We start from the raw sequence: 15743 nt of genomic DNA, 5'->3' as shown, positions 1-15743 counted from the left end.
TTTACAGTATTAACTTTTTGTATATTTAAAATCGTTTAATGTTGAATCATTCTTAAAATTTTTATTATTATTTATAGTAGAAATTAATTACATAGTTAACATATAGTAAATTGTATTGAAAAATGAATTGTACTGAAATCTTAATATCTAACACTTAAGACAGATTAAAATTTAATGTTTTTAAATTATAATCTTTCAGAGAAGTTTTTTGAATACCATATATTTTTAAAAATTTTAATTTACGACAAAAATTCATTAAAATTAATAATATAATTAATAAAATTTTTTTCATGCATTTATACATGTTTTTATTAATATTCACTACATTATAGATATTAATTTTGTGAAATTATATTTTTTACTAAAAGGTGAACGTTTACAAGGACAGTGTTTGTTGTATATTTATTATAATAGTTTTCATCTTAATTCCTACTACGCTCAGTATTAGTAGAGTGTGCCGGTTTTAACTAACATTGATGAATGTCGACTATCAAACCACATAGTCTTTTTTAATATACACATTGTCAAATGTAAATTAGTATTGACAGATTATCCTAATAGTGCAAACATTCTAAGAACATTTTAAGAATATCCTGATATCCTGTTGATGTATTTAATATGTTCTTTGAATATTTTGTGGTATTAGATTAGGATTAGGGTATAATTCTTAAAATGAAATGAATTTTCGAACTAACCGCGAGAACCTGTTATTCAAGACGAAAAGAGTTTGTTCTAACGTTTTACGACTGATGATTACAAATAGGTTTATTTTGATCCATACTTCAACAATTTCATGTTTAAAACATTTTACTCTGCTTTCAGTGAAATCATTATGAATTAGCTGAGTGATCATCTGGCATATTTACAAACTCGGCAATATCAGATTTCTATCTCTTTCAGATGATCCAATAGGAGCTTAGAACACACACTTCTCTAATTACGATGAAGTTTGGAAAAATATAAACGATTGGATTACATCGGAAGAGAACTCATTTTTGGTAGGAATTAAGTTTACTACCTTAGGTCTCTTTGGTTTATCTACACTTTCTGCGCTTTTTTGATACCAACCTATGCGAAAAATAAAGATGTGAATACCGAAATTGTGAAATTAGAGACAAAACAAACAAATTCTTTACACGATACTACATACAATATAAAGATTTCATAATATGAGTATAATTTAAAATTTAATAGTTTACTGATATAAAAAGGGAGTTCCAATTTAATACAAAACAATATCATGGATAAAATAAGAAATCCTGTTTACATTGCTTAATGGAAAAACAATGTTATATTTTATATTTAATAAATATCTTGATACTTATGGGTAATAATTTTTCTCATACAATATAGATTTAAAAAATTATAAATATTATATTTTTAAATTCTAACACTGGCATGAAATTAAAATGTTTTGAAATAAAGTACATTAATTAATGTATTTTTATTAAAAAATGATTATTAAATAATCATTATATTATTAGGATAAAATAATGATCCTCTTTTTTTTATATTATCACATATAAATTACATAAAAAGCTTTGTCATTTTATGAAAATTATATAAGTTGTTTTACCACTTATTTAACTAGTTATAGATGCTAATATTGTAGAATTTGCTGCAGATTCATCACTATGTTCATTCTTTACAGAAATCATGTGGCTTTTATTATTAATAATTTCTGAATTATTAGTCCCTGAACTCATAGCAACACTATTCATTGTACTTATAGGAATACTGCTGTTTAAGCTCGGTGCTCCACCTATTTGTCTATTATCATTTTGAGTTTGGCTGCTTCCAAGATTTGCACTTGCAGAATGTTTTTTCATATGTGTTGTTAAATTACCACTGTGATAAAAATCTTTACCACAAACTTTACATTGAAATGGCTTTATGCCTGAATGTATTCTTTCATGAATTGACAGGTTTCCACTATGTCTAAATTCTTTACCACACACACTACATTTGTAAGGTTTTATACCTGAATGAGTACGCAAATGAGTAGAAAGGTTACCACTATGGCTGAACATTTTTCCACAAATCTGGCATCCATATGGCCGCTCTCCTGAATGTGTTCTCATATGAATTGCTAAATTTCCACTATGAGTAAAACATTTTTCACATTGGGAGCATTTATAAGGCCTTTCACCATTATGCGTTCTCATATGAATAAAAAGATTACTTTTGTGTCCAAATTCTTTGAAACAAATTTCACATTGACATTTTAACTTCTTTCCAGATGTTTCAGTAGGGTTCTTTGATGGTCTTCCAGATTTATTGACTTTTACATTTGTCATAATTTCAGATTCCATTCCATGTATTGGTTCACTAGTTTTTGAATTATTGGTATTGTGCAATAGTTGCGGCTGCTGCTGATGGTTTTCTAAATAATTTAATTGACATGGTTCATTTAATTGAATTTGATGTACAGTTTGCGGTAAATGATGTGGCATATGTGGGGGTACATTGTGTTGCTGATTATCTTTTCCACAAACTAATTGTTCTGTCTCCTAAAATATAGTTAACAATCAAATATATATTCTTTTAATTTTTGTGATTAGTATTAAATAAATAATTTTATTCACTTACTTCCATGGGTACTATATTTTGACAAATATTAGAGTCATTTTTCATAGGTAAGTAACTTGTTAATTGATTTTGATCCCAAAATGTTGGCATCTGACGGTGCTTAAAATTATCATTATTTGTAGATAATGAATATTTATTAATATCAATTATTCTATTTCTATTATTACAATTATTTAATTCCTCTGCACCTTTGTATTCTTGTTTTATCTGTACAGGATTAAACATCTATGGAAATTAAAAAATTGCTTAGTTAAATGTAGAATAATTTAACACTGATATAGAATCTACTTAAATGTTTAATGTTAATAAAAAAAAAGTTAATAATAAAGATAAATTTATAGCTATCTCTACTACATTATTTTGATTTCAGGAAAAATACAAAAATTAACTAAAATTCATAATATTATACTAGATAGGTTAGTAGTTGAAGACTTTTCAAAAGAAAGAAATATACCTTAAAAGAACCTATTTACATTTTTTAATATTCGTTTAAGTTTCTTATCGTCATTGGTAAAAAACGAAAGATACTTTTACAACAAAGTTAAATAACATTTGTTGAAATTGCAACATAAAGCAGACCAATACTTGCTTCACCAATTCTAGCCATTGTTTACATTTATAAGATCATACAACACATTTTATTTGAAATAGTTCGAATTTAGGTAGATTGCACTATCATAATAATATAAAGTAACAACTACTATTAATTATTAATCACTATTGAAAGAAAACTGTACTTTAACATTTATAATTACAATGTTTTTCTTTGTTCAGAAATGTAAAACAGTTAAAAGACTTGGAAAGATTTTGTGAAGCGAACTATACTTACGATAAGTCGGTAAAGACGATTGAACCATTTCAGTCGATAAGTGTAAATAGTTATTTTTTATCTTATCTTGTATTCCGTTCCGCATTTCCGCATTATTACTTAGCATTTCGCTTTAAATGGAGTTTAAAAAGTGTGAATCATTTGAAATGATGGGATGGGACTGGATGGGACCGAATAGTACTTTAAACTGTTTCATTCTTAAACCGGATTGGTAGAAATAATTTCCATTGCTTTCCATCATTATGCAGCAAACTAACATTAAAGTTAGAATAAAGAGCAATTCTATAGGATGGTCCAGGCTTTAGTAATCAGCATTTAGCATTGCTGGAGTGGTGGGGACTGGGGAGTGGGGGAGTATACATATAATTTGATTGGATAGTGGTAGATGGATGGGGGTGGGGAGGCCATAGAGATCGAGGGTATACAATATACATATATACTCACAGTTTACAATTACATACATACATTACACTCTCACTACCAGAGTTCATGCAGATGATGCAGTGCAGGTACTGCAGGTTATTAGAGACCCTTCAAAAGGTTCATCCTTGCACAACCACACACACACACACAGCTCCAAAAAATGTTTTACCCCTTCCTATTGATTAATTCAGATTCAAGTTCTAGCAACGTTCTGCAGATGGCGTCGCCATACCAAAAACGACACTTGATTTTACCATCATTTAAAACACATGATTCTTACGTAAACATTGCAAACACCATGAACAAACCCTCAAAAATATGTATATTAACTGTTTACATTAACCGCGCAGACAAATTTAATATAAGAACTTTGCAGCAAAAAGTTGGAAAATTGGACTAGACATTGGTAGACAGACAATTTTGGGCATGAAAAGTTGTTGTATATTATTTTCTTCTCTTACAACAATTTTCAATTGGTTTTTGCCTTGGAGGTTTTTGCATTGAAAAATTTTATATAGTACGGCAAACTTTATTTTTATGTTTCTTTTACTAGTTTATAGTAAGAATTGTCACTAATTACTAGAAAATTATTCTTAAAGAACTGTAAGCAACAAATTTTTTAAGAATTCACATTATTCTTGTTTGAAATATTTAGTTCTATGAGAATGATGTATAGGTTCTCACATTAATTTAAATTAATATAAATGATTTTTACTGATCAAATTGTATTTTGTAAAACTGTTTATATGTAAAGGATATTAGCTTTCAAATATAAATTAATAAATTACAAAGTCATCATGCCAAGTGGTAAACGAAATACTACTAATCGCAGTGGCACAACTGGAAAAGTTCAGACTATTATTGCATCAAATTTGAGTTCAAATTGCAGAAGTAACAGCAGTGAAAGAATTAGTGTTACCGGGATAGATGACAAAAAGATTGAAGAATATTATAGTACTCGTTGTTTAGCTCCTAAACATATACCTATACCTGCAATTCCTGTAGACAGTCAGTTAACATTTGAAGCATTATCTTTGGTTGTTTCAAGTTTTGCTGCAGGTTTGCAAATGCTTAACTTGTATAGAACTGTTTGGTGGTTACCACACTCATATAACAACTATAGTATGGTATGTATAAGATTTTAATTTTATTATAAAGATTAAGTTTGATAATCATAGAAAATATTCATATTAATATGCAACATTTTACTTTTATTTCAGAATTTTTATTTAATTGATCCTTACTTGGTAACATTTATAGCAACCATGATTGCAAGACGTTTTGTTTATACTTTATTCCATCATATTATTGATATGTCCTCTCCAGTTCAATGGCTCTCACTGGCACAACGTATAATGAGGTAATTAAAATTATATAGCATCAAATGAAACTCATTCTTATTATTCTTTATTTTACAGGATAAGTCTTCTAATCATTGTTATGGGTATTATTTCATGGTGTCTTTATTGTATGGCTGAGAAACATAATTCAATGAAAATTTTTTATCTTTGTTATCCGTAAGCGAAATCATTAAAACTGTCTTAAGTCAGTAAAATAAATGTTGAGGTTCTAACAGAATACAAGATAAAGACATATCTTCTAATTTTACAGAAGTCTATCCGTTTACTTTCTAATGTTTGGAATGAGTGTGGGTCCTTTCTTTGATGTATCTACAACATCCCTGCATTTGAAGGAAGACAAGAAAACAAGATTTATTTTAGGTATATATGGGTGTATCAGCAATAAGAGATATTTTTAATTTTAAACCACATATTCCTGACCATAAACTAAGTAGAAAAGCAAGCGAGAGGGATTCGTTTAAAGGGATCCCTCAAGCTCTCCACTTAGATTGGAATTTCTAGAGAAGACTATGTCTTTACTGGAAAGTCTATTTTCGAGTCATTTTGCTCTTTCAATGATGCAGCAAACTGCTCTATCTGATAAAACAGTAAGATTTTGAAAAACAGAAAAAAGTATAAAATTTCTTATAATCGCGTTTTTAATATAATACTTATTTTTTGATTACCTTATAGCAGTTCATATGTTGCGTCACTGAAAAGATAAAACGGCTTCAAAATTAATCTAAAAATAACGCCGTATTGTTCTCTAGAATTTTCAACTTAATAGGCGCTTTCGAGGATCCTTTTAAAATATGCAGAAAATAGATTTTATACATCACCAGGTTCAGGAATGTAGGACGTTAGGAGGTAATATTTATAATTTGTATAATTATACATGTGTGCGTATATGGCAGTATAGGGAACAGTGAAGCAGAGATTATTTTATTTATCGAAAGGGAAGTGTCAACGAAAGTGAGAGTAAAGTAATTTTTCCGTTGAATCGAAGCCCTGATTTATTGGTTTAAAATTGATTTCTCTTAGCAATAATGTTTTTAGGGATGTTATAAAATAGGACTTTTCTACTTAGTTTATGCTCAAGAATATGCGGTTAAAATTAAAAACATCATTGCTGATACACTCTGAAGGTTCGTCAGTTAATTCGCGTTCCATGAAAATATCTCAAAAGATATAAAAATATAGAAAACTTTTTCAAATAACAGTTCTTTAACTTCATGGAAGATATAAGAAGGTATACTTATCCTGACTTTGAAATATTGTTTGAAAGTTACATGAAGGCACACAATCTTGAACTTATTGAATAAAATACCTTATATTTTTACATATTCTTGTAGCTAACTCATTAGTTTTCCAAACCATTTATATTGATTTATCATTTACTCTAATTTTAAGCTTTCGTTTACTAGATGTAGTTTTGAAATTATAAATAGGCAAGCGATTAAACGCATGCGTATGCGCGTATAGCAGCTGTGCTTACTATACTTTAGTTGATCCGCACCTATATGCAATTTCGAATAGAAATATATAGCGAAGTACTGGATGAAAAGATAATTCAATAAGTTGTTTGGACAGGTCTTGAGATAAATTATGATGGATTTAATAAAATAATATCCTTTTTAAAAACTAAAGGTGAATGAAATGTAGCCTTGAAATGGTGTTTCAAGATTAAAGCAAAGTTACCATTTTATCTCTTTTTCAAACTTAAAAAAACTTTTATTTTTAAAATTTTACCATATTTTGTATATCTTTTGAGGTACTGGTTTGGGGCAAATTAAATGATGGACTCTGTAGACACATTTTCTATATATGCAAAATTATAGTATATATTTAGTAAAACATAGGAAACTATTAATATCGGCAATGTTTTATTTAGATAAGCCCTTGCACAACTGTTCATTAAATGCATCAGCTGTTCGAGCAGAAGTAGCTACTCTTCGTGCGGATTTTAATCGACGCTTAAAGCGTGCCTTGTTTACATCATCTGGAAGTGCTTATGTGTGTGGAATTGCACCTATTGTGTTTGTACCACAGCATTTACATTTTAATATAACATGGGTTGTGCAACACATTATTTTATTCTGGCTTGGACGAATAAGTGCTCATTTTGCACAAGCTTATCCTGTTAGGTACATATATATAAGTTCTGATCCTTTTAAAAAGAATTAAAACAAACATTCTTGATCGTTTTCCACTATTTTCTTAGCAAATATAGAATTATTTAAAAAACTGAGAAAATAAATATAAAGCCTACGAAATTTTTTTGAATTACATTTTATTAATGGTTAACGGAATATTATAGATATTGTGACGTGTTGCATAAAGCAGCTCTTCATCTTGGTCGATGGTGCAAAATTGAAAATCGGGGAAATCAGATGCTTGCGCAAAATTGGAGTGATACTGTTTTATGGCCGCATGGCTCAATTGTACGGTATAATAAAGAAATTTATCGTTCAGAGGGATTATGCACTGCGGCGGAACCTGGTAACCCAAATCACTACAGATTTCATGTGTGTTTCAAATATTTTTTAATGTTATAATATAACTGGATATAATATTTTATATAAAGCCATACGATCAATAAGCAATATTTAATGATATTTTACAATTATTTGTTTTAGGCCTTATTCCACAATCCAACTATATTGTTGTTTTCCCTTTTGGGGCTACAACTACTAGTTGTTGGCGCACAATTGTTTATTTTGTCACGTACTACCGAATGGTATCAAATTCTCTCAATGACATTACTACTTATTTTAAATTATTATACCCTATTCAAAATAGCAAGAGATTACCTTGTATGCTGGAAAATATATCGGGCAGAACAGATTATTCAAGAAAAATGTCAAATGGTTGTGAATTCAAATACGTAATAAAGATAAGCGAATGTTTTTCTGATGTGTGTTTTGTCTTGACATATATCTTCCTTTATCCCAGCCAAGTATAGATGGAAGTTTTTTGTGGAAAATATAGCTCAATAAATAAATTTCAGTGATTCTCAACCACTGTATCAAGGCATATTAGTTCTACGTAGTTTAAAAAGTACATAGACTGCACAAAACAAATCGATTTTTTAACTGTAATTTCGAAAAGTTTAAGTTATTGAAATTATATACAGATTATACATTTTAAAACAATGATTACGAATTTAATTACCTTATGTGTAAACGTATTTCAAACTTATACAAGCTTTTTTCCGAAAGCACAGTTTTAAAAATTGGAAAACGCAATGTCTAGAGAAGTTATGAACTGATTGACATAACATTTATGTTACATATATATAGATACTTCTCCATGTATATATATATACTATATATATATATATATACTCTACAGAGAATGACACAATCTTTGGTAAATTTCCATTTTATATTTAGTCAATTGCAAATTAAAAAAATGTGTAATGAAATTGAAAAGAAATGTAGATGGTGATAGATGGTGTGGTTTGAATAGCTTTTATTAAAAACAGTGTCAGTAACGTCAAATGTTTAATTTTTATCATTTATTTTTTGTATATGTGTCGTGTGCTACTTAGAGATAAATAATTAAAGATTTTTGAAGCTAGTTAAAGACAATAAACAAATTTGAAATCATTATTGCAGTAAGAAACGTGGAAAAATCGCTAATTTTAAATCTTTGTAAAACTTTAATATGACCATTCTGTGGTTTCAGGTGTTTTTTGTATATTCTTGGTAGGCTGTTACATCCTGCATAGTATAACTGATTTTTGTTGAAAATAAAAAATTTAAAATAAAGCTGCTACCATTTTTAAAAATGAATTAAGATATTATTTACAATCTGTTATCAAAACAATACGTAATTTTATTATCGTTTAAAACTTTGTTAGGTTTTCTTGTTTCAGACTGTAACTTATTCATGACAATGTTCACGGTAACTTCACAAAGTATAGGCAACTTGTATAAATTTAAGTAAAAACTAATATATTTATTACTTTCTAATGAAGAATTATACTTATAAAATATTGCGTAGATATATTCTACTAATATTCCCGATAGAAATTTATTATTTGAAAAAAGAGGTAACTTATTTTTATGTTGTACATACGAGATATATAAGGTGGAAAGCATTTGCTATTGTTTTGTGAATGTATACTATAAGCAACAAATTTATTTATTTATTTTAATAAAATTATCTATAGTATTGCTAACCTTCGTTATACAAGTAGAAAAATTACGTAATATACACACGAAGTATGAGGTTCTCAAGACTACTTTGAACATAATTGACAATTTATAAATATTTAGTGGATTGATTAAAAAAGAATTCAGATATGTTTTATATATATAATCCTTGCAAGATGATGTACTGTGTTATTTTATTATAGTTATTCTTACTTTCGCGCGTTCTAACAACATTCATAAATTTATAAATAATGATGCACAAGGAAAATTTCACATAAAAACTAACTTTAAAATGTGGTATACATCTCAGAGTGTATGATGAAGGTTAAATAAAATTATTTGATTGGAATAAATATTAATAAAATCTTAATTTAATATAATCGCGTAATGTCATTAAAGACACTGTGTTGAATAAATTTTTAATAATGAATAAATAAAATTTTTAATAAGCACGTATATGAAAAGTGATATAATGATTTTAAACAGTTTATTGCTACGCAGTATAATGAGGTGTACTTATATGATAAAGTATGGAATATAAATTGTAATTGGTATAAAAAAATATTTATCAAGTGTCATTATATTTTGAAGTCATTTTGATAATTTGAAACAAAAAGCCAATTTATTTTACGTACTCTTAGTAAAAAGAAGAAAATATTGTTTCCAGAATCATGATTGTACCAAATTTTGTAAAAATATCTCGTGCTAGATTATTCTTAGCTGTTTGGAGCATTGAATTATTACGCTCGTTGTGTTAGCTTTATAAAATATGATCGATGGAGGAAATATGTTAAAAAACAACATCTTTTGCATTTGGATAAACGGTTAAAATACAGTAACTGTTTATCAAATTCGATAATATATTCAGTTGATTATATATTCCTTGTTTGTGCGTATTAAATCCCGCACCTACAGGAAGTATTATCAACTTAAATTCATAAGGTACACATAAAGATATATACTTGCTAACATCGCGCATGGTCGTTCATGGATGCATATATATATAAAAGCCGCATAATAGAATTGAATTCTGCTAATTGTTATCGCCACAATGCTTTTCTTCACAAGGCTGGCACTCTTCACATTTCTGATATGTGGTTTGGGTACGAAATTATCAACCTCTAAAATTTATTCATTATACACACGCACACACCCTAATTTCTCAAATAATTTAGTTTAAGCATGAGATAATTTTAAATTTTTTCCGATATCGTGCTTTTGCGTTAAACTGCACATATATAAATATACCGTATAAACATTAAAAACCCTAAAGATTTAAGAAATACTAATTAACAAAACAAATATAAATTTATTAATGAAACAGAGATAAATTTGTTATACTATTTTAATGGATAAAATTTGAATGACCATAGAAAACAATAAACAGAGTAAAAATACTTTTTCTATACAGAGGTCAATGCGGGCTTATTAGATTTTTTAAATGTATGGGATGAAAAGTCTAATGAACGAGAGAGTCACATCGTGGCTGGGCTTGATAATCGACGGCCGATCGACGAATCTAGCTGTGCTACCGAAGAAATAAAAAAAAATTCAGAGTTTTCAAGTCCAGTTGAATGTGCTCGTACATGTAAATCTGGCGAAAAACCAAAAACATGCTATTACCATTTTACACTGGAGTATTATGGTATTGTTGGACCGTGAGTAAATCAAGACGTAAATAATAAATTTGGCTTTTAACAGTATTGATAAAAATGCATTTTTTTAGGGCTTGCAACGTGTGTAAACCCAATGCTACCATCAATGCATTCTGTAGTAACTGTCAATGTGTCGAAGCCGATGGAGTAGAGCGTGGATTTTTATCAGCAAATAGGATGCTACCTGGTCCTATGATTGAAGTTTGCGAAGGTGACAGGGTTTTGATCGATGTTTTCAATAACATAGAAGGGGGTGAAGTGACCATCCATTGGCATGGAATTTTCCAAAAAGGATCACAGTATTACGACGGTGCGCCATTTATCACACAATGTCCCATTATGGAAGGAACCACTTTCAGGTACGACTTTTACTTTAATTACATTCACCATAATTAGTTTCATTGCGAAAATTGCTTCTCGATACACTTATTGTAATATCGATTAAATTTTCTTTTGGATCTATTAAGTTAATTTTAATCGATAAAGCTTTTAAAAAGGATCGATTATTTATTTTTCTTTGAAACTATACCCTAACAGATATAGTTGGCTAGCGGGCAACGAGGGTACTCATTTTTGGCACGCTCATACGGGTCTTCAAAAGTTGGACGGTGTCTTCGGAGGTTTGGTAGTGAGGAAACCACCAGAGGAAGAAGCTATAAGTAAATATTACGATTTTGACTTATCGGAACATGTTATCCTCGCTAGTGACTGGATGCACGATTCGAGCACGCAAAGATTTCCTGGTCAAATACATAAGCACCCTGGTCAAGATCCTGACAATTTTCTCATCAACGGCCGAGGACGTTATACGGTAAATGATCTTTATTTTATATGCTTCAAATTTAGGTGTTAAATATTTTTAGATTTTAAATTTTATTTAAAAACGTATATACGAATTGTTTTTATTTTTTCATACATTTAGAATCCCGATACTGGTGAAACTACAAACACGTCACTCGCAGTTTTCACTGTTACTCCTGGAAAACGTTCTCGCTTCCGGTTTGTTAACACTTTTTGCACGGTTTGTCCAGCCTCACTCGCTATCCAAGATCATTCACTGACTGTTATTGCTCTCGATGGCGTACCTGTTAAGCCAACTGTAGTAGACACGATCGTATCATTCTCAGGTAAATTTTGACTCACAGTACTCTAAATGCATGATAATTGATTCTTTAATTAATGAATACAAATCTGCAGAGTAATTGACAAATGTAAAAATTTACAGGCGAACGTTATGATTTTGTTATAAACGCAAACGAAAGTATAGCCTCTTATTATATTCAATTAAAAGGATTAGGGGAATGTGGTGAGAAGTCGATGCAACAGTTAGCTATACTTAGATATGAAGGAGCAAGTGAGCGTCCCAATCTTGCAGAACCACATTACAATGGAAGCATTCCTGATGGTTTGGTAAGATGATCTAATTTTTTTATTAATTTTCTCTAATTACAATTATTATCAGTTGCTAATTATTATTGTCTAATTTCAGACACTCAATTCATTATCAGCCAGATGCGACATTCCCGAGAAGGGCGCACTCTGCATAGATGATTTACAGAGTGCTATACCGATAGACAGAGGCCTCTTGAAATTGCAACCGGATGTCAAGATTTATCTACCCTTCCGCTTTGTCACTTACGAGGATAAAGACTTTTTCCAACCCAACCAATACAAACGTTTCTTAAGTAAGACAAAGAAATGTTATAACGTTATGAATTAATTAAGTCTTGATCACACACACACACAGTGTTTAATGTTCAATGATTTTCCAGTCCCACCAGGCGGAAATGAATTTATTTCTATAATTAACGGAATCACCTTTAATTTCCCCACGTCACCACCGCTTTCTCAGTACAACGATATTCCGTCCGAACAATTTTGTAACGGAACCAATAAGCCAGATCATTGTCTGGGACAGAGAGAGTGCCCGTGTACACACAGAATTCGCATTCCTCTAAATTCCATTGTGGAAATCGTTTTAGTCGACGAAGGTAAGATTTCACCATTGATTACACTAGAAAGTTTTACGCTGTGCTAATATTTCTTTTTATCTCCGTAGTCGGAGTGGCAGTTCTGTCTCATCCTTTCCACTTGCACGGCTATGCGTTTAGCGTAATCGGTATGGGTCGTTCACCTGATAAGAAAATCAAGAAAATGAGTGTTAAGCACGCTGTGGATCTCGATCGAAAAGGTTTGCTAAACAGACGTTTTAACCTTCCTCCTGCAAAGGACACTCTTCGAGTTCCAACTAATGGATACACAGTCTTTCGTTTTCGTGCCAACAATCCAGGTTCAACTTTTTTGTTTACAATTTTAAGATTTTCACATTTTAAGATGATTTTTGTCTAATTAATTTAATTCTAGGCTTTTGGCTATTCCACTGTCATTTCTTGTACCACATTCTAATTGGTATGGATCTTGTCTTGCAAGTTGGTGAATTATCCGATCTACCACCGGTGCCCAAAGGTTTTCCCACGTGTCATTCATTTAAACCAAATATGCTTAGATCAAGCAAACATCATTAGTCAATTTATTATAGGGTTACAAATAATGTACTATGAAAGCTCATTCATGGCATTTAAATAGGAAGAAAAGACTTATCTATTATGTTTACTTTTGTAATCTATTGACGTTTTATCCACGTAATCTTTATACAAATGTAAGTTTTATTTTGATCATTAAAAATATATTTACATTTATACATTTTTAACAAAATAAAATTTGATATTGCCAGAAAACGCGTAAGCTTTAAGATATTGCAAAGTATATTATTGCAGGATATTATCGCTAGATTAGTGCTACAAAATATTACGAAAATCACCATGTAATCATCGATTTGATACATCAACTATTACTATTTTTTTCTTTATATTTATATATATATCTCTATACAGTATCTTGTTAGCAAGTAATTACATAATAACTTTCATTGCAAGAGATACATTATTGTTACTTCACTTTATAAATAGATAAGTCGTATAATTTTTAAGTTTTTACTTGTAAACTATAATCAGTACAAATTTTAATAATATGTACTATAATTCAAATGATTTTTAGACGCTGATTAAATCGTAGAACAGCGTAAACTGTACGACGCACGATTTTAGTTAAATTGTATAAAATATAAATAACCTCGGCATAAAATTGAAACAAAAAGGATACATAAATTAATTAAATATCATTGAAGCATTTAAAATTCTATCGACCCAGGATTTGTAAAAAGACACTCGAGTGTAGACCATTGGGCTGGCTACTCCACAATCTTTTCCGTAAGATAAAATTCCGATCTGCAAGCCGTTTGATACGAGAGGGCTTCCAGAATCACGCTGTAATCAATATTATTATTTATCAATTTAGGTATATTTTTATATCAGGTATTACGTTTTGTTACTCCTTACTCTGCATCCGCCTTTATTAAGTTCAGTATGGGTGCAGATATGACTGTCCATTATAGGAGTCTTATATTCGGTTGCACACACTTTTGGTTCTTCAATTGTTAAGCCAATCTCTTGTAGTGTATTAGGTACATCTTTGTCATCCTAATGAATCAGTAAGAGTTTCAGTTATTTCTATATAACTTAAAATATAGATTCAAGCGCAATACTAATTTACGTTACCTCGGACATTAAACCCCATCCGGTTAACGTAGCAGAGTACCCTCCTGTAGAGTTCTCTTTCGTGGATAACGAAATAGGCTGAATGTTTTCATTATACCGAATTATTGTTTTCAATTCGAGCAATGCAATGTCGTTGATAATTTTATCGGCATCAAAATTACTCGTGATTATACGCTTCACTTCATGATAATCTTCAGTTTGATTCAAAAAATTGCTACCAAGTGCAACATTTGTTTCGTTTGGTGCCAGGCTAGTATTTTAAAAAATATAATTATCAAATCTTTATTTTACATTGATTCAGTCAATTTAAATCAATACGGTGAATAGAATGGGAGAAGACTTACAGTACTACACAGTGGGCAGCAGTAAGAATAAACCGATTGCTAATGACTGATCCACCACATACGTGGACACCGTCTTGTCGAAGTGAAGCCATGTAAGGATATTTTCCAGAAGGAGCATCATGGCCTCCCACAATACGAGCTCTTGGATTGTTAGGTTCTGGGTTACCTAAAAAAAAATAACAGCTTGTCAATTAGTTACTTTTTGCGCATGAGAAATAAAGCGAAGCACTTATGGATAAATATTAATCAAAATTACTTACAGAAAATGCTGTGAAGTGCAAGGCTTAGTAGCAGCAAAAGGAAGACCATATTCTTAAACATGATGACTTTTTCTTCTTCACTTGATCTTTGTAAGACAAACTTGCTATTTAAACCAGTAAAGGAGCTTATCTTAAGATTATTTAATGATTATTGCATGCAAGATAGGACTTTTATGAGAAATATACGAATTTTATTTGTGGCTTTGTAAGATCATGGTTTTCTATTGGCATTACCAATTTGGTGCATATTATGGCAAGGTAAATGATTCATATCAGAGATCTACCAACATTTCTTTTTCGCTTTGAAACTTTTCTACTGTCCATAAAAAGTTGTTAAACCATAGTTATGCATATATAATTTGTAACCTTAAAAAAGTTATTTTATATTTCCCAATATTAGAACATAACTATAGTTTCTTATATTGTTAAAATTTATAATCATACTGATTTCTACACTTTAAACGCCATAAAAAAATTAAAATATTAATCACAAAAATAAGATTTTTTGGTACTTCTCTAAGTTGAATGA

The 15743-nt window shown here is 30.0% G+C and overlaps 4 protein-coding genes across 8 annotated transcripts; 2 read left to right on the top strand and 2 right to left on the bottom strand.

The window, feature by feature from the left end:
- Positions 1-64: 64 nt before the first annotated feature.
- LOC136780533 (zinc finger protein ZFP2-like) lies at positions 65-3614 on the bottom strand. Of its 2 annotated transcripts, none has more exons than XM_066738958.1 (3): positions 3419-3614; positions 2590-2814; positions 65-2510 (listed from the first exon to the last, which is right to left on the bottom strand). In XM_066738958.1, exons 2-3 carry the CDS (start codon positions 2812-2814, stop codon positions 1584-1586), a joined length of 1152 nt encoding a protein of 383 aa, XP_066595055.1. In that variant the 5' UTR covers positions 3419-3614; the 3' UTR covers positions 65-1583. The 2 variants fall into 2 exon arrangements, with proteins under 2 accessions (XP_066595055.1, XP_066595054.1); XM_066738957.1 differs by lacking the exon at positions 3419-3614 and adding an exon at positions 3044-3384 and having other exon boundaries at positions 66-2510.
- A 487-nt stretch (positions 3615-4101) lies between these two features.
- LOC136780407 (transmembrane protein 39A) lies at positions 4102-8090 on the top strand. 4 transcript variants are annotated; one of them, XM_066738742.1, is made up of 8 exons: positions 4102-4358; positions 4596-4968; positions 5062-5201; positions 5260-5358; positions 5453-5562; positions 7073-7325; positions 7499-7706; positions 7818-8090. In XM_066738742.1, the coding sequence occupies exons 2-8, from the start codon at positions 4639-4641 to the stop codon at positions 8067-8069; spliced, it is 1392 nt and encodes a 463-aa protein (XP_066594839.1). In that variant the 5' UTR covers positions 4102-4358; positions 4596-4638; the 3' UTR covers positions 8070-8090. The 4 variants fall into 4 exon arrangements, with proteins under 4 accessions (XP_066594839.1, XP_066594838.1, XP_066594836.1 ...); XM_066738741.1 differs by having other exon boundaries at positions 4102-4444; XM_066738743.1 differs by having other exon boundaries at positions 4134-4247.
- A 2299-nt stretch (positions 8091-10389) lies between these two features.
- Positions 10390-14120, top strand: LOC136780687 (uncharacterized). The gene is made up of 10 exons (XM_066739232.1): positions 10390-10441; positions 10750-10996; positions 11065-11352; positions 11531-11804; positions 11916-12120; positions 12219-12403; positions 12483-12678; positions 12766-12984; positions 13053-13283; positions 13358-14120. Exons 1-10 carry the CDS (start codon positions 10390-10392, stop codon positions 13516-13518), a joined length of 2058 nt encoding a protein of 685 aa, XP_066595329.1. The 3' UTR covers positions 13519-14120.
- Positions 14121-14160: 40 nt separating this feature from the next.
- LOC136780466 (chymotrypsin-1-like) lies at positions 14161-15263 on the bottom strand. The gene is made up of 5 exons (XM_066738840.1): positions 15215-15263; positions 14955-15120; positions 14611-14860; positions 14392-14532; positions 14161-14319 (listed from the first exon to the last, which is right to left on the bottom strand). Exons 1-5 carry the CDS (start codon positions 15261-15263, stop codon positions 14161-14163), a joined length of 765 nt encoding a protein of 254 aa, XP_066594937.1.
- Positions 15264-15743: the final 480 nt, after the last annotated feature.

This window comes from Prorops nasuta, unplaced genomic scaffold, assembly GCF_024137725.1.
Source record: "Prorops nasuta isolate Cenicafe-Biocafe unplaced genomic scaffold, Cenicafe_Pnas_1.2 PNAS00019, whole genome shotgun sequence".
NCBI classification, from domain to species: Eukaryota; Metazoa; Arthropoda; class Insecta; order Hymenoptera; family Bethylidae; genus Prorops; species Prorops nasuta.
This window is presented reverse-complemented; position numbering and strand designations above follow the sequence as displayed.